Genomic DNA, 19,735 nt, shown 5'->3' with positions numbered 1-19,735 from the left:
ATTCTAATGTGAGTCTATTACACACTACATGGGCCTCAGCTTACAAATATCAGCTTTATTTCCAATGCAGTGTGTTGATCATAAAAATTTTATACTTTTTCACTTTATCTTATTAATTAATTATAAAGGCTAGCAATAGAAAATGTCAAAAATACACAAGAAGACTATAAAAGTACCATCATATTCTAATGTCTTATCACTGAGCATGCATATATATATATATATATATATATATGCATGCTCAGTGATAAGACATTAGAATATGATGGTACTTTTATAGTCTTCTTGTGTATTTTTGACATTTTCTATTGCTAGCCTTTATAATTAATTAATAAGATAAAGTGAAAAAGTATAAAATTTTTATGATCAACACACTGCATTGGAAATAAAGCTGATATTTGTAAGCTGAGGCCCATGTAGTGTGTAATAGACTCACATTAGAATGAAAAGGTTTTATTCTTTGTCAAAATGATTTAAACTGATATTGGCTAAAAACATTTCATTGTATAAACAGACCAGACTAAGGTAAAGGAACTGCTTGCAGTTAAAATTATGGACTAAATTAAAAATCATGATGCCTGTCAGATGTCATGCAAAGAGCTGATAAGATTTTATCAGCTCTGTTTAAATCTTATGAATTCTTCAGATTTATTTACTTGTAATATTATAAATATATGAAAAAAATTGTTTTTATAACATTTTAAAATTTCTCATAATTTTTTTAGTGAAAAGGAAATTATAGATTTTCACAAAGTTCAAGGACTTAGAGGTGTATATATTGCAACTCAGCTGAAAGAAAATGTATCATCTAGTTCATCATTTGAAAATATGGTTTCTGTTATTACTTTTGATAAAGGAGGAAAGTGGCAAAATTTAGCAGCACCTAAAGTTGATAAAAATGGAAACCTATTGCTGTGCCAACAGGTATTGAAATTGTAATAAATTAAATTAATTGAAGTTAAGTGATGATTATTATTATTTTCTTTTATTATTGTAATATTCTCAGTTTTAACTGTTACTATATATCAACACTTATAATGAAAGTGTAAGTCTTAGTTACTTATTAATGATTAGTAATTTCTTTGAAAAAAATTCTATTTGAAAAATTAGAAAGTATTAAACTAACTAATATGTATAAATAATTTTTATTAAAGAAATTTATGCCACTTCAGACCTGAATGCAAATATTTTTGTTGACTTTCTGGTAATTAGAGATTATAATATAAATCTGAGATTGTGTTACCCTAATAAAATTTTTAAATAATATGTTTTATGAAATTTATAGTTATACAAAAAGGTTACAAAACAGCAAAACTTTTCTTATTTGTTAACTTCATTATTAAATTCATATACAGTAGGTCGTTAATTTAATGGACTAATTGGGAAAGAGGTATCTGCTATTGCAAAAAATTTATTAAATCAAATATATTTTAAAAACTTTTTATTTTTTTAAGCATTATTATTATTATAAAATTTTATTCTTAATAATAACTAATAATGAATAATTTATATTTTCAAACAGAGTAAAGGATGTTCATTACATGTTAGTCAGAGGTTTAACCAGTTATATTCTAGAACAAGAACCCCTACAATTTTATCACGTGAATCAGCAGTAGGAATCATCATGGCATCTGGTATGTCAATAATCTTTAATATTTGCAGGGAAATTCTAAAAAATATCAAGTTTTATTTACAGTCAATGTATTTAAATTTATTTATATATCCAAGAAATGAAAATTATCAAGTAATTTGAGAATATACAAAAAGAGAGCTATTTAACATGTACAGTAGAGCATCAATCATCTGAAAATAAATTATCAAAAATCAAATACAGTGGTACCTCAGGATACGAACTCTCCAGCATATGAAATTTTCAGGATACGACATGAAATTTGGACAAATTTTTGCTCTATGATACGAACAAAAACTCACCATACGACGTTACATTAGTTTGCAGTGCCATTTTTTATTCACTTCTGTTCATTGGTCTCAGTTCGCGTGTTTGCTTCGTCATGGAAGGATGTCGCTCAATAAAGGAAATCTTGAGATATTATCAGAAAGTGACTTGATTTTATTGAAAAGAAACATTCCGAAAAGGTTCACACTGGCCATATTGCTGCTCAGTTTAATGACATTTGCCTAAGTCATTTTAGAAACATTTTAAAAAGTAGGCAAAGCCAAACCTCTTTGGATAGATATTTTACCAAGCGACCTCTATCCAGTGAAAGTGCTGGTGGAAGTGAAGGAAAGAAAGCAAAAAGCAGTGAATAAAAATTTTAAAAAATTATATAAAACAACACTATTTTTTTAATCTTTTCTAAGTTATTTTTAAGTTATTGTTACATTATGTTATGTAAGTTAAGTTTTAGTATCATTTCCCTTCTCCCTCTCTTCTGTCACCAGTTTACACCACCACCGTCGTCTATCCTCAAAGATAAAGTGCAAATAAAACTACATTTTTTTTTATCAATTATTATTTTATTATGGTTTATATATACATTTACAACTACAAAATGCATTTTTTAGTGTTTTCCTTACTATAGTTTTTTTTTTTTTTAATGTACTACTTAGTTTTAATTTGAGTGTTTTTCATGTTAGAATGAATTATTTGGTTTTACATGTAATTGTATGGAGAAAAATGATTCACCTTACATCATTTTCATGATACGATCTCAGTTTCGGAACGGATTAATTCCGTATCCTGAGGTACCACTGTAACTAAAATAAGAACCTGGAAACCTAATTTCAGAAATTCTGACAATGATTGTGAGCAATCTTCTGTAAGCCCCATATTGAGTTTTTATTATCAATACTAAAGTTAGGTTTTATTTATTACAATACAAATAGAAAAGCATGATTAATGAATTACAGACTTTTAATGCATTGAATTCTTTACTGTGCCTATGCATAATGAAGCATTTGATGCATTAGAAGTAATATTGATATAGTTTGAAATGCAACCTGAAGCAATTTTTCAGTACGCAAGATGATTGCTTGATCAAATCAAACCAAGAATTTAGCCAAGTTAAAAGAAAAAACTGTGCAAATAAATGCAAAATAAGTGCCGTTTAAAAAAACTTTAATGAATAATTTTTATTTGAGTACTATACTTCATTTAATATTAATTTTACTATTATGTACAGTAGAGCGTCGTTTATCCGAATCAATTGGGGACTGGGGTTGTTCGGATAACTTATTTTTCAGATAACCAATTATGTACGAAAAAATATATTAATTTATTATGTGTTGAAATTTTTCTCCGTTGCGTGTCGCTTTGCATTGAATTTTCGTCAATGTTAAGCCTAACAAAGACTATTGTATCGTTAAAAATTATTTTTTTATTTTGTACAAACAAAATAAATATATTGAAAAATATAAAACCAATAAAAAATTATACTTCAGAAGTTAATTTAGTATCAAAAATGTAAAATATTTGAGTAGCTGAAGACATAGCCAAAGATTACAGCACAGCACTGGTGAAAATTTAAATTTGTCGACTGGAATTCCTTCAGATAAACGATGCTCTACTGTATTTTTTATTTTGAATTCAAAGCTTCATAAGTATGCTGTAGATTGCAATGAAGGACTAGTGCTTGTTTTTAAGAACTAGCCAATTTTTTCATTTTTTCATATCATTTGTATGTATTTAATATGTATGCCTTGAATTTTTTTATTATTGTACTAGAATTAAAATGAATATTTTTATTTTAAGGCATTTATTATCTATTTATTTTTTCCCTATTGATTACAATTGGTTAAAAAAACAGCTTCTAAAAAATAGTTATCTAAAATTGTCTTGCCCTTATTATTTCAAATAATCAATGCTCTACTGTATTTTAATAGCACATTTCAGAAAATTCACACACTTAGCTAGATATTAAAAACTTATTATAAAAAACAGATTGAAACAATGTAACAGCAATCAAAATATATCTCTAAACATCTTTTTGGTTGCTGGGATTCTCTTTTATTTGGCTGGTTTAAAAGCATGCTGAAAGATAAGTTCATTAATGCAAGAGATGGCCAAATAAAAGCTGATCCCAGCAGCCAAAAACATGATTTGAGATATATTTTGAATTGTTCTGCTGAGGTTGATTTAGATTATTGAGTAACAGTATGCATTATATAACATAATTGATACAATAAATGATTGTATCTAGTCTCTCTCTATATATATAAACACTGGAAATTAATGAATTATCAGAAAATTTTTGAGAAAGTGAGAGAAGCAAGGAGAGGCAAAGCAAGCAGGGATTAGGGATTGGACCAATGGGAGTGAAGCAAGCAGGGATGGGTGTATTGTTCTATCTATCCTGTAGGAGGCTGAGCTAAGCATATTGAGGGGAGTTAGCTCTTCTTGGGGTGATTTGTCATAAAATTTTTGTTATGAATAATGTATATTGGTAACAAGTGGGCAAAGCCCATGGGGAAAGTGAGTGGGGAATTGAATTGTACAACGTTTTATAGAAATTGCTTCAGTCATTATCACATAATACTTGAACAGATGGACAGACATGAATTCAATTTTATATATATGTGCTGATACCTAAAAGCAAAAATTATTATTAAACCCTCTACTATACAACACAATTTCATTTAATGCAAATTTTCATTAAATAAGAACAATATTTCTGAATATATATGTAGCATTTATAACTGAAAAGTTANATGATTGATTTGATTTTTTTTTTTGCACTTTTCATAAAATATTTTTAAAAAATGGATGGTTAACAATAAAACAAGAAACAAATAAAAGAAACTAATAATTAACAACTTTATATATATATATAATTGTTAAGTGTAATTTGAATGTTCTTCATGATGAATATTGGATTAATTAGAGTTGCATAACAAGACAAGACAAGAAAAGAGGAAAATAAAATTATGTTACCAAAGTCTCAGGTCACATATTAGGATCTTGTGGACTACAAGTGGCAGGTTGCAGGATGCTTGTGACTGTGGAAATACATACATTGTATTTTTCTTCATATTGAATTTTAACAGTAATTTAATATTGAATTTTTTAGTAAACTAGTAATGACTTACATTTAGTATCTTATTAAGACAAACTACTGTAGAGCCCACTTGTAACAAAAGTGATTATTGCAAATTCTTGATATATGAATTTTTTTCTTGTCTCCTTGAATCTCCAATATTAAGAATGTATTTGAAATATTGGATATTACAAGTAATGTAAATTACCATATAGGATACTATAAAGTTTCAAATTCACTACATATGAGAAAGAGATTAGATCACAGATAAGGAAAGAAAGACATTTTTAATCTAAAGTTCATTATTCTCAGCTGTTTTATGGTGCAAATCTTAGAAAATTTTCTCCTTAATGAGAAACCATTCCTGGAAGTTGACTTGGTCATTCATTCCAAAATTCAGTTTCTTACAGTTTGTATCTGGCAGTCAGTTGTGTACATTACTGGGTGTGTCATATATCAACTTTTGGAATTTTTCCTTTCTTTTCAAAAATGGCTGGACAAGGACAAACAAATAGTGCTATGTTTATAATTGAAGGTGGAGGTCATCAGACTAGTTAGTGAAAAATGAATGAAAAAATGTGATATTGTTAAAAAATTTGACATTCCAATAGGTTTGCTTTTCACTGGAAGATAAGAATGAATTTCTGGGCAAATTCCATGGCACTGCTGTCCTAAACAGGAAAACGTTTGAAATGTCTGCAGCTTACAAAGATGTTGAAGATGATATAAAGGAATAGAAATGTGCCAATCAATGGACCTGTAATGAAAGGAAAGGCTAAGGTTTCACAAAGCTTTTGGGAAAACAAAGATTTTGAATCTGGAAATGGATGGCTCCAGTATTTTAAGGATAGATATATCCTTAAAATGCTGGAGACATCTTCAAGAATATTTGTGGAGAATGCACAGATGATGATGATTATGATAATGATGACATAGAATGGTTGAAATAAAAAAAAAAAAAAGGATTTGATTGACCAGTTTGACATCTACAACATTGATGACACTAGAATTTTTACCACCTGTTATCAGACAAGAAAATTTTGAAATACAGTGGAGCGTCGTTTATCCGAAAGCCAGTTATCAGAAACGTCGCTTAACCAAAAGTATTCCAGTCGGCAAATTTAAATTTTCGCTAGTGCTGTGGCACTGCAATCTTTGTCTATATCTTGAGCTACTCCAATATTTTTTTGTTGAGGTGTGTTTTTTAGCTGGCAGCACTGGCATTTTTGTGTGGTGTTTTTCTGAGCACTGTGTGTTGTGCTGAATCGAACGCTTTTGATACTAGATCAACTTCTAAAGTATAATTTTTTTGTTTTTATATTTTTCAATATATTTATTTTGTTTGTAAAAAGTAAAGAAATAATTTTTAACGATACAATAGCCACGATTATTATTTTAAAAAGTTTACATTAGGCTTAACATCGACAAAAAAATTCAACACAAAGCGACCCGCAACAGAGAAAAATTTCAACATGGGATAGGTTAATATATTTTTTTGTACATAATCGGTTATCCGAAAAATAAGTTATCTGAACAACCCCAGTCCCCAGTTTATTCGGATAAACAACGCTCTACTGTAATTAAAATTTTCAAAAGTTTTATTATTGTTTGAGTAGCTCTCAAATAATAATTCTTTCAATTTGAAAACTTTTGTAACTTTACGATATTATAAATATAAAACACTAATTAACTTTTTTATATAAATTTGTTAAATTTAGGTGAATTTAATAAAAATGTTTAAACACAGATAAATATTATTTTAATTTTAAGATCCTTACATGTAAAATTTTTTAATGAAAAACAATAAACCAATAGATCTGAAATTTAATTTATTACAAAAATATATAATAATAATAATAATAATAATAATAATTTATAATTCAAAATTTTCAATTAAATCATTGAAATATTTTTATATTTAAAATTACTGAATGAAATCAGTATTGTCAAAACATACAAAAAAGTATAAAAGTGAAAAATCTCTCTGATTTTGTTTTACAAAAAAAATTGTGTTTATAAGATCTCAATTTTTGGCTTCCCAGTTTTGTCTGAGGAACTTCATGTTCCTCAGACAAAACAGATACTTTAAGGACAATTACATCTGCTCAATCTTGAGATATAGGACAAGGTTTTTTCAAATGTTCTTGCACTTTGAATGCCAGACTATGAAGTATAAATGCAAGAAAAATGACACTTTACATTCTTCTAAATGTCATAACTCTGACTTCTTGCAGAAAATAAAAATGTTAATTAAAAGGAATTTTTCTATTTTATTTTAAATTTACTTTTCACAACCTTAGCTTGTAAAAGTTAACACATTAAGTACCACAATAGAAAGGCATAAAATATTGCACTGTACCTAGTCTAGATTGCATAAATGGACCAATACATATTCAAGAAAAATAGAATAATCACTAAAATTATATACCTACTGTTTTATACTCTAAAAGAAGATAAAGATTGTTTTTTCAAATATTTGTTTTTGTGCTTTATATTTTTATTATAATAATGTACTTATTTGTGTTCATTGTTTAAGAAAAATGTTAGGAAAGACACATTTTGCATATTTCTCATATTTTATAGGGAAAGAAGTTCAATTTCTATAAGCATTCTATCATAAAAAAAATTTACTGGACCAAGAGAAATTTCCATTCCCACATACTATGCTCTAACTGTTTCCATCACATTTATATGGTGGAGCGTTGCACCAAAGTAACAGTACAGATTTTAATGTGTAGTGTGTGTTGCATATATGCAATACATGGCATTGTTAACAAATACACTAGAGAGAATATACAATCACTAGTGAATGTGGTTTTATTATTTTAAAATGAACAATTTGTTTCACATTCATACAATCCACTTTCACTGTAACATATCTATCTAACTGCGTATCTTAGTAATTATAAACTTTATACTAATTTCTATGATTGATTTGATTTTTTTTTTGCACTTTTCATAAAATATTTTTAAAAAATGGATGGTTAACAATAAAACAAGAAACAAATAAAAGAAACTAATAATTAACAACTTTAGTATAAATATTTTGTTATTCCTTAGTTTCTTAAAGATTAGCTTAACCACTACATAATGATTTATATTTTTTCAATTTTACTTTATGATTAAATAAGTATTTATAAAATATATAAATTTTGAATAAAATGTATTTGATTAAAGAATTTAGATTTATGCATTTAAAATATATTTACAGGTGTTGTTGGCAAATCTTTGAAAGGTCATCCAAGTGTTTTTGTTTCTTCTGATGGTGGACTTACATGGCATCATGTAAGTATATTAATTTCATACAAAAAAATTTAAATTTCCAACACACTAAGTTTTTAAACACAAACATTTTTTGCTTTATTTAAATGCCTTCAGGTGAAATAACAAGGTAGAATTATACTTCAGCTGAGCTTTCATATGTTCTAATATATATATATACTGTAAGGTCTCTTTTTATGCGGATTATTTTTATGCAATTTTGAAGTTGTGTGGTTTGTATTTCATCCAAAAATTTCTTGGACAAGCATACATACAGGCTTGTTTACGAAGCCCTTGTATAGACAGTTTCCAAAAATCGTGGAACGCTCAAAGCTCACTCTGTTTGTTTCGCTGACATACAACGTTTATGGATGTAAAGGACAGCTAGATTTACCTTAATCACTTTAGTTCCTAGCAATTTTTGATATAAATATAATTAAAGATAAAAAATACTTAAAACTGAAAAAAAACGAAAGAGATGCGTTAATTTTGAAGAAAAAGCTTCAAAGTTTAACTTCCTTTGTCTCGCCCTTCTGTGAAATTTAACACCGATGAGTCATTGTTTACACATCTGGATGACCATGAACACAGCTGGAGTTGGATTTCCCGGGGCATTCTCATAGACGTCGTGGGAGGACAAGGGTTTAAAGTAGGGTGAACACTAGCTGGCCATATATTTTTAAATATTTTTTAAAAATTTGGAGACTTAAAAAACATTCCAAAAATTCAAAAAAAAATTTCAAAAATGGCCTTAAGGACTGTGTTTTATGAAATGCTATGTAACCTGTCCGAGTTAACTCGGGCGAGGAACTAAAGTTTCAATTAACTCTTCACATCCAGATGTTAGTGATTTATTTTTAGAGTGAGCTTTTGCAATTCAGGAATTCCCCTTGTATTACTTATCAATAAAATAAATTGAATTAAGTTTGAATACAAGTTTATTTTAAGCTTTTATATGAATTTCTTTCAGATATTCGAAGTAATTTAGTAAGCAGCCTATTTCTTTTAATTTCTGCAAACTTTATTATGCGGTTTTAAGTTAATTTTAACTTGTTGTTTTGGTTTTATGCGATTTTAGAAAATTACGAAACGTATCCCTACTTTTTCAAGGCAAGTAAAGTCTTTTTTTTATGCGAATTTTTTATATGTGCTTTTCTGTAGAACATATCCACCTCATAAAACGAGACCTTATAGTATATATATATATTTATATGTTTACTTAGCTTTGTTTAACCACTCTGATATACTGTTTCATACTTAAACAGAGAATACCATCTCCTCCTCATTTTGTTTGATTTGAAAATCATTTACATTATTAATTTATTTTTGTAAATAAATTTAACTTTATTTAGTAAGCTAATTCAAAATATAATTTAGCGGTTTCACTTGTCTACTAAGCCTTAAAGCCTTAAATCTACTAAGTCCATAAATTATATGACCTTGACTCTGAAAATTATTACCAGTTTTCATTAAAGCGAACTACTTACTGTTTCCCTAGTATTAACACAAGTTGACTATATAGCCATCCTGGTTATTTGTGGTGACTTGAGATGATTTAAGTGTTCACTTAATAGGTCCTTCGTCGCATTCAGTTGGCTGTTGCTTTACCTAGCTGATGCATATGCAGGGTGCATAGGAAAGTCCCTTTAATCGGAAAATTCTTGCGAACAGAAAGAGCTACAGCTATGCAAGTGAGGTAACGATATAGTAAAGCGACTATGCCCGACCCAATGCAAACAACAGCAGCACCCCTAGTGGCAAAATTTGGAAGATAGGCAGTGCAAATCAAAAATGAAAACAGATAGAGTAAACTTTCCAATTAGAAAGTTTTAGAGCATCAATTAATTAGTAGGAAACGATGTGTGGTTCACACAGATAACATAAATTGACGCCTGTATACCCAAAAATGTCCAAAAGTGATGCACGTCATTTTGTGTAAATGTTTGAAATGTATAGCCATAGGTTACAAATGCGCACAATTTAGTGCATAAAATACGTACTTATGTCAATACAGTTTGATAACATCACACAAAAAACAACGGAAAGGTAAACTCACACAGTGATAACAAGTTAATGTCGAGTATGTTTGAAAAGTTTGCCATTGCTCACGATACATGCCATTGTTATCAAACTGTATTGATGTAAGTACGTATTTTATATAATAAGTTGTGTGTATTTCTTCATACATATGGCTATTCCTTTTAAATGTTTACACAAAATGGCGTGCATTGCTTTTGGACATTTTTGGGTATACAGGTATACCTCGAGTTACATCATTCTTGATTATATGTCGTTTGTCAAAAAAATATATGGAAAATAAAAATCAAGTTTAAGTCATTTTATTCGACTTTACATCTGTCACCACAAATATTGAAGTCGTAATATCACTAGAAAAGCTTTAAAGCGCATAAAATCATATAAAAAATACGTACATTTACAGTAAATGTTAATATAATCATTATAAATCCTAGATAACAAAACATGAAAATATCTGTGACTGTGTTGTCGTCTTATTTAGTGGTCTGTAAGTGCTCAATATTGGTGTTTTCCATGGTAGCTCCAATATCTACTGTTTGGCGTCGTTGTCAGCACCACTCGATATTTGTAAATTTAATATAAATTAGTTTTATTTTCTACTGTTGTAAGATAATTTTAATAACTGTATTTGTTAATTAACCTTACAAAATCTTATTTTATAAAGTCTTAAAACAAACCACATTCACAAATAAAGAGTCCGCAATGTACTGTAAACATCACCAAATTGTAAATGTGTACATTTACAAGTATATAATGTACGTACACGAATTCGTAAATTTAGATTACTTTTTTCTGTACTATATTAAAAACCAAAATTTATTTGTTTGTAAGCTTAAAATAGATTCGTATGAACAATATATTATTAAAAATGCATTTATAAATAAAATACAGAACTGGGAATGGCTATTTGTGGTTTAGCCTAGTGACAAGTAAATTTGACTTACGTCACCTCTCCTGGAACGAATTACCGATGTAATGCAAGGTATAGCTGTACAGGCGACAATTTATCTTATCCGTGTGAACCACACATTGTTTCATACTAATTACTTGATGCTCTAAAACTTTCTAATTGGAAAGTTTGCTCTATCTGTTTTCATTTTTGATTTGCACTGCCTATCTTCCAAATTTTGCTACTAGGGGCACTGCTGTTGTTTGCATTAGGTCAGGCGTAGTTGCTTTACTATACCATTACCTCACTTGCATAACTGTAGCTCTCTTCGTTTGCAAGAATTTTTTGGTTAAAGGGACTTTCCTATGCACCCTGTATATATGTGTATATGTAAATATATTAAATAAACATATATATGTTACCGCTAAAGCTCGAAAGCTGTTAATGTGTACATTACCTAGCCAATCTGCAGATTAACTAGGGTGATTTGTTAAAGCTGCGAAAATTGTTCCATTTCTCAAATTACCTAGTTAATGTGCAGAGTATCTAGGTAATCTGCACATTACCTACTAGGCACTCAGTAAAGTGAAAATAAGATCTTTGCTGGAACAACAGCAACATTTCTCTATGCTTAAATTAACATAATGTTATTTATTTAATTTTTTGATATCTAAAGAATCAAGTTAATACAATCAAACAATCAACAAATTAGTTGATTGAATTGATCATCAATTAAAAAAACTGTAATACAAAAATCAAAAGGTTGAAAATATTTTTACAATTAGGGAAATGAATTTGCAAAACATATGATAAAACTGTGCTTACTTATTAGTGAAATCTAAAGATTGGTGACACTTTGAATTACATAGCAATTGTTTTTGCGACAAGCACACCTATTTGTGGTACATTTATATTTGCAGTCACATTTTCTGAAACCCTGCCCAGTACCAAGGGATTGTTTTATTGCTGTTTGACGTAAAGATATTTCTACAGCAGGGGGATCTTCTTTTGTTAAAAATCTCTCTTTGCAAACACTGAATTCAGATTTTGCATACAATTGTTTTAATATACTCATTTTAGTACCAAGTTTACAAAAGCTTCTGTTTTACTAAGAACCCACAGCTAAAATTGAGCGTGCATCAGTTTTTGCTTTGTCTTCTTCGGGTACTTAATTCTCACAGTGATACCTTCATCGACATTTGGGTGCTTTGCATTAGAAACTGCTAACATGTTCTTTGCTTGCTTTTCTAAACATTTCTTGGCTTCATCACACTGTATTTTCTGATCCATATTCTTTTTACAGATGTTGCACAATACATTCTTACCATATCCTTACTCTTTAGGATCTACTTCACCACAAACTGCATGAACAAACATATCACACGATTTACACTTGGGAGCGCTTGATGCTGCTTTTGAGCAAACAATACAGACTATGTCTTGTATAGTGCTCTTTACAGGCTCTGTACAAAACTGTGATGGCAATTCTGTTGAAGTTGAGGGTAACTCAGTTATGACTTCTTCAACTTGCAGAGGTGATTCCTTGGAGATGCAGGGTTACTGCATATTCTTCAATCAATGGTGTAGAAGGCAGTTTAAGATTACTATTGATAAATTCTTGTATTTCTTTAGGTGATTCTGTAGAAGCAGTGGATAAAGGAATGTCATATTGAGTAAGATTTGACTGTGATGCCATAATCACAGTCTCTTGTGAATCTTCTGATTTTTCAAGGTTTTCTTCAGTATTTATCGAATGTAATAAACTTTGTGGTGTAATAGAAGACAATCCCACTTTTGCGGGACAACCAAACATCGCTTTGTATGGACTTCTTTTAATTGCAGAATGATAGGCACAATTCTTCGTGACTTGTACAAATCGTACGCTCTCACTCCACTTGTTAGTTTGGCTATCAGTCATCCAAGTAGTTAGCATGTTTTTAATGTCTTGATTTGCTCGTTCTACACTTCCTTGACTTTGGCTGTGTCTAGGTTTGCCATTAACCATTTTGATTTCTGGCCACAACTGTGTTACACATTCTAAGATTTTATTACAAAATTCATGTCTGTTATCAGAATGCAAAATACTTGGAATGCCAAAAAGGAGAAAAATATCCAGCAAGTTATAGGCTACTTCATCTACCCATTTTGATGTGAGCATCTTTAATACAACAAATTTTGTTAAGTGATCTTGGTATACGAGAAGAAACTTAAACTTTCCATCTGGGTAAGATTGGTAATCGATCTGTCATCTTCTATTGATCCACCTGTCATCTTCTATTGAAATGCAATGAAATAATTGGCTTTACAACAAGCCCTTTTTTCGCACTTTTTTGTTTTTGTTGACAAGGTTTTGTTGACAAGTAAAAACATTTTTATTTAGGCTTGGGTTATGTTTTTATAAAATTTTTTAATTGCTTGATCATTCTGTCTCTTCCACCATGGCCAATTGATAAATGATTCGAATACAATATGTCAAACAATTCTTCGGCGTGGACAAACTTTTCACACTTTCTCGCACATTTGCACATCTCGCACATCTGACAATGGCTGAATGAGTTTTTCACAGCCTTGTACAGTCAACACATCATACCTTTGAATTATTCGATAATCTCGAGATGATTCTTCTTGGAAACTTTTATTCGCTTTACATCTTCAATTATGGAATCATACTTTCGTATGTCATTAAAACACTATTATATTTTGAATCTTTGCTAAAGAGGTTCAAATAATCTTTTCTTCATTTTACTCACTAATTCGGTGCTTGCGTGCACACTAGGAGTTAAATTTATCTACTTTAAAAAAAATCCTGTCAGAAATTCACGCGCTAACAAGCAGAAACGAATTTGAAAACAGAATTAGTTATGCTACGCATTGGCAGCCAATGCAAATTATGAGAAATAAAAACAACTGGCGACGACAAGACATTGGCAAAACCAAATTAAAAGTGGAGGGAGAGAGGAAAGGAAATGAGAGAAACAAACTTTTGAACTTTAACAATACGGAAGCCATTAATGTACAGATTACCTAGGTAAAATGAGGAAAACTCTTGATTCTGCACGTTCACAGATCACCTTAGTTAATCTGGAGATTATCTAGATAATGTACATATTAACAGCTTTCGAGCTTTAGCGGTAACATATATATAAATATTATTAATACATCTAAAAAGACTTAATGTATTAATGATAAAAGTACATTTATAAACTGTGATATTAGGTTTGTGTTGAAAATTGTTTTCTTAATTAAATCAATTATTCAAAGTTATAAAAGTTTTATATATGTGGATTTTAATACAAGTTCAAATTCATATATAATATATATTAAGTATTTTTATTTGTGTTGATTTTGTTTTCAGTACTTCATAATTAAAAATTTTTTCTACGTAAACAAGAATAATTTTAAGTTCAATAATAATGAAAAGTCTTCATTAAATTTTTAATAAAAGATTATTTTTAGGTGCTGTATGGAACATATCTATATAATTTTGGTGATTTTGGAGGTGTATTGCTGGCAGTTCAATATAGCAGCAAAAGTACAAATGAAGTTTTGTAAGTAGAAACAGAGTTACTTTTAATATTTTAATAAATTTATTACAATTTAAATTAAAGTAATTAATATTATGCTTTAGAATGGAATTTATTATTATAAATGTATTTTAAGAAACTTATTATATTTATTGGTAAATATTTTGTATTATAAAAAAAATAATTAAGTAAAAATCAAAATATTCAATTTATTTTAAAAGTAAAAAATAAATAAATAAAAAAAGATACATCATTAGTTAACTGCTTTTTTGGAAAGTTGTATCAATTTTTAGAACAGTTTAAGAATTACAATGGCAGAAGAAAATCTATTTAATATAAAAAAAGATATATAAAAAATGATTGAGTGTGGCATTAGTTCTTTCTCAGTTGTAACAGTAGTTAATGTTGAATGATACTACAGAACATAGCCTTAAGGAGAATTGTGTCAATCAATTGGTATTGTATCAATACTGTGTGGACTTGTTATCCTATGCACAGCATGATTAACTGCTTTTTTAAGTTTCAACTTCCTTAATTATTTTTTTGTATTTTATGCCCCATTCATTTGATTTCATCATAAATTTAAATTTACAAAACATTATTTGTGTTTTAGATGATTAAATGTTTAAAGCAATCAAAAACATTTGTTTACTAAAAACTATTAATGATAAAGGTTATTATAGGAAGCATTTTCTTTGTTTCTCAATTATATTTCTAGTACTTAATACATACATAAAAAAAAGACATCGGCCGTACACGAAATGTTTAGCCAGCAGAAAGAGGGTAAGGAAAAGGGCAGGGGAAGAAGGAGGGAGAGGAGATAGACAATAGATAAAGGTAGGATCCCTGTGAATAGTGTACATATGGCTACAGTACTATGTTGGTGTTGGCGTGCAGTTTTTAGGTTGCAAGGCCATAATTCCCTGAAGGATCTAAAAGAAAACCCGAGTTTAGCAAACACCAGTAATTGAGAGTCGCCACGAATAGCTAAGTGTAGAAGTTAGTGCCAAGTGGCTGTTAATAGGAAGACTTATATCTACTTAATACTAATAAAACTGAATGCAATTGCAAATCTTAATACTACAGTAGAGCATCGATTATCCGATCCCTGATTAACCCTCAGTTAACCGACCGTTCTAGTCAGCAAATTTCAAATGTTTGCTAGTGATGTGGCACTACAATATTTGGCTATGTCTTGGCTACTTTAATATTATTTTTGTTAAATTTTTGCGTGTTTTAGCTGGCAACATGGCTCGACCATTAAAGGGCGGGCAGTATTTAAACGAGACTTAATTTTCTAATTATGCGTGGTTGTTTGTTTTGTGAGCAATAAAATAATTTAAAAATAATTTTTAACAATACGATAGCGATGATTATTATTTTTAAAAAAATTTGTTAGGCTTAACATCAATGAAAATTCAATGCGAAGTTGGTTAATAGCGATATACTAATATACCAATTACATGAGATATACTAATATACTATACTAATAATGTATTTTTTTCATTTTTTTTGGTTATCCGATTTTTCAGTTATCCGACCAACCTGAGTCCCCAATTGAGTCGGATAATGGATGCTCTACTGTACTTAACAGCTAGGCAGACAGTGCGAAAAGCAAATGAACATATGACAAACTAGATGAAATGAACGGACCAACAGAGACAAACGAGCAAGATCCCAAAAAAATTTTTTTTCACTTAAACTAACCTACCATAACTTAGGTTGAACCTAACCAGATGACTAAAGCTAACAAACCCTAATCTAATTTAACCTAACCTATCATAACCTAACTGGAAACCAACCTAAGAGTCCCTAATCTAACTTACAACTAGAACTAACCGAATTTAGATTGAAAAAAAGACAGAAAATAAGAATTAAAATACAAAGTTAAAAGGCAGCTATATACTGACAATTGAAACAAAGCAAGGGAAAGCTAATTGCCATCTGTGTCTCTGTTGTGAATGCTCTCAAGAGCCCCACTAAGGGATATGAATGCGAGTAGATGATGGAACATTGTACGTGTGTGAAAGAGTTGGTGCGTGTTGCAAGACTAGTTGTACCCTTCAAGAATAGCAGCTCTCATTAAGCTATTCCTAATGTGATTGTACGTATTGCAGCAAAAAACTAAGTGAATGGTGTTTGGTCGTCTAGAATACCACAATCGCATTGTGGATTGTTTCCAAGGTTAAATCTATGCAAGTATTGCTTAAAGTTTCCATGTCCTGTAAGTAGCTGAGTCAGAGTGTAACTAGGATAAAAGTGGCAAAGAATTGCAGTAGTGTCAACCTTGGGGATGAAAGTGTAGGTGAGCCTACCAGTGGTGTCATGGTCCCAGCTGTCTTGCCAGAGAATGAAGATTTGCTTCTTGATGTGATTGTTGATGTATTGTACTGTACAAGGTAGGAATATAACTGAAAGTTCTAGTGACTGAAGACTTTTCAGCTTGTTTGGAAAGACAGTCAGCGGTCTCGTTGCCGAGAACCCTTGCATGACCTGGTACCCATTGGAAATCTATTCTAATGTTGTTGTCTAAGTGTCTGAGAATGTGATGTATGAGATGGACGAGTTTTAAGCAGCTATCAAACTTTGCAATCCTGTGTAAAGCTATTCTACTGTCAGAATAAATGCGATAGTGTAAGTAGTGTCTTTTGTCCTTCCTACGCATAATGTGAATTAAGCTCATATAAATAGATAAAGTTACCTGTGCTATTGAGCAGTGTGTACTTAGATGGAAGCAACCGTTGTGAAACTTGTGGCATAAGTCGGAATAAACTACAAAAGCGGCATCCACATCATCATTCATCTTGGAATCGCCAGTGTAAATCCTAAACATGGGATGATCATCTGGATCTTCAAAGTAAACGTCAGGGGCAAGCTGATGGGAGGGGTTGTATTCATAAGTTGGTGGGAGGGTATTTTTGTTGATACTGAATTTTTTTATATCATCAATCAAGGTCAAACTGGGGGGAATCTTGCCTACTCTAATCATATTGTCGACATTCGAGTTGGTGTAATCTCGCCAGGGTAAGGTGATGAGATTTTCCTGCCAAATAATGCGTTTAATTTCTATGTCGATAGGGGTCAATCCTGACATTACCAAAAGGGCACTGTGGGTGTAGCAGTCCTATAAGCCTTACAAATGTGGAGAGCTGCAATTTTTTGAACAGATAACAGTTTTTTTATGGTTATGGACTTTGGCAGCCACATGGTCCCAGACCTGTATGGCATAGAGGAGTGCTGGCTGAATTGCACTCCTGTAAATAAGCTAGTAGCGTTAGGGCCAAGGCCCCATGTGTTCCTAGCAATACTAATGAGGATATTGGCCATCTTTTTAGCTTTGTCTGTGATGTATTTGATGGGCGGTGTGAAGAAGTTAATAACATATAAATATTTAATTTCCATTGTTTGCTTTATTCTAGCACTTAATACACTAAACTTGGCACTATCGTGAATATGAAATAAGAGCGTGCTTAATTTAGGGATCATATTATTATAAGATGATGATTTTTAAAAGAACAGTTCTTGTTAATCTGAATTCAAAACAAAAAGACATTGACTTTAATGCTGATATGACAAAAATTTTTTTGTAATGCATGGCCACGATAATGGATAGCACTTTTGACAATGCAAAATACAATGGTATTAATACTCTATGATAATCTCTAGATAACAATAAATAACAGAAGTGGATAGTGAATAAATTATATGTTGTTAAAGTTGCAGAATATTAATCCTTAAGTAAAATTTAACTAAAATTTTTCAGGTAGTTTAAATCTTCAAAAGTTAATCTATTCTTTTTCTTGTAATAAAAAATTCATATTTAAATTTATATATTTCAGTATAGAGATATATACAGTAGAGCATCGATTATCCAAATACCGATCAACCGAAACATTGATTAACCAAAAGCGTTCCAGTCGGCAAATTCAAATTTCCTCCAGTGCTGTGGTGCTGCAATATTTGGCTGTGTCTTGGGCTATTCAATATTATTTTTATTTTTATTCAATATTATTTTTGTTGGTGTCCGTGTTTTAGCTGGCAGCACTGTCATGACCATGAGAGGGTATGAGTATGTTTGTAAAGTCAAATAAGTTAAATGCGTTAGTAAAAAATCAGTCAAAAAGTAGTAGTCTCATTCAGTACGCATGCTCTGCGGTGTTGAAAACTCTAACAAAGTTTACAACGGAAAGAGTCAGTTTATTTCATTAAGAAAATGGCACTTGACAATATTGATGTTTCTAAATCTACTGGAGTGTTTAAATTGTGAATTAAAAGGTGAAATGATAGAAATAACTCTTCACACGAAGCAGTCTAAGAAAAATTTTTCAGATAGCACTGCACTAGCAACATTCATATCTTCAATTTTAGAAACAGCCATTTAATTATAAACAAATTGGTCGAAAAGTCTAACGAAATAAGAATAACTATGATGTCTTTCTCGTTTAACTCGTTCGATGTTATGAACATACCCGATGAATCAAAATGTTTTTGATACTAGATTAACTTCCGAAATATCATTTTNTTTGTAACCTTTGTTTGTTTTTATTATTATTATTATATCTAAAACAACCACAGAATGTTTTATTCATTGCAATATTGCAACAGTATTTTAAGGCCATTTCAATGTTTATAGAAAACATTGCAATGTGAGAATAAATTAAAGCACAAATAAGATGAAAATAAAATGCAACACAACATACAAGGAATAGGATATACATGTGAAATTCAGCTACTCAGACTGTTTAACTAGTAAGTATTGTGTTGTATTGTATTTTGATCTTAATTGTTTTAATTTTCTTTTGTTTATTTTGATTTATTGTCACATTGCAAATGTTTAAAATTTGTTCAAATTTTCTATAAATGTTTAAACAGCCTTTGATTCAATTGCAACACTTTTGTTTGACTCAATAAGACTTGAAGGATTAATGCAATTGAGAGACAATGATTGTCTGGACAGCTATGAAAGGAAAGAATAATACAAGATTTAAATAATACTTTAGGATTAATAGTTTTGAATTCAATACATGTTT

General features: G+C 30.1%; 1 protein-coding gene across 1 annotated transcript in view; it reads left to right on the top strand.

The window, feature by feature from the left end:
* LOC111633139 (sortilin-related receptor-like) overlaps positions 1-19,735 on the top strand; it is a 178,195-nt gene that overhangs the window by 51,291 nt on the left and 107,169 nt on the right. The window contains exons 8-11 of the mRNA XM_023377670.1: positions 726-924; positions 1,523-1,634; positions 8,206-8,279; positions 14,638-14,724. Of these exons, the coding sequence (XP_023233438.1) occupies positions 726-924; positions 1,523-1,634; positions 8,206-8,279; positions 14,638-14,724 (472 nt within the window). The remainder of the gene's footprint in view (positions 1-725; positions 925-1,522; positions 1,635-8,205; positions 8,280-14,637; positions 14,725-19,735) is intronic.

The sequence above is a fragment of the Centruroides sculpturatus genome, unplaced genomic scaffold (genome assembly GCF_000671375.1).
Source record: "Centruroides sculpturatus isolate CEXI.00-Female unplaced genomic scaffold, Cexi_2.0 scaffold786, whole genome shotgun sequence".
NCBI lineage: Eukaryota > Metazoa > Arthropoda > Arachnida > Scorpiones > Buthidae > Centruroides > Centruroides sculpturatus.
Note: the sequence above shows the minus strand (reverse complement) of the source record. Positions and strands in the feature narration are given on the sequence as shown.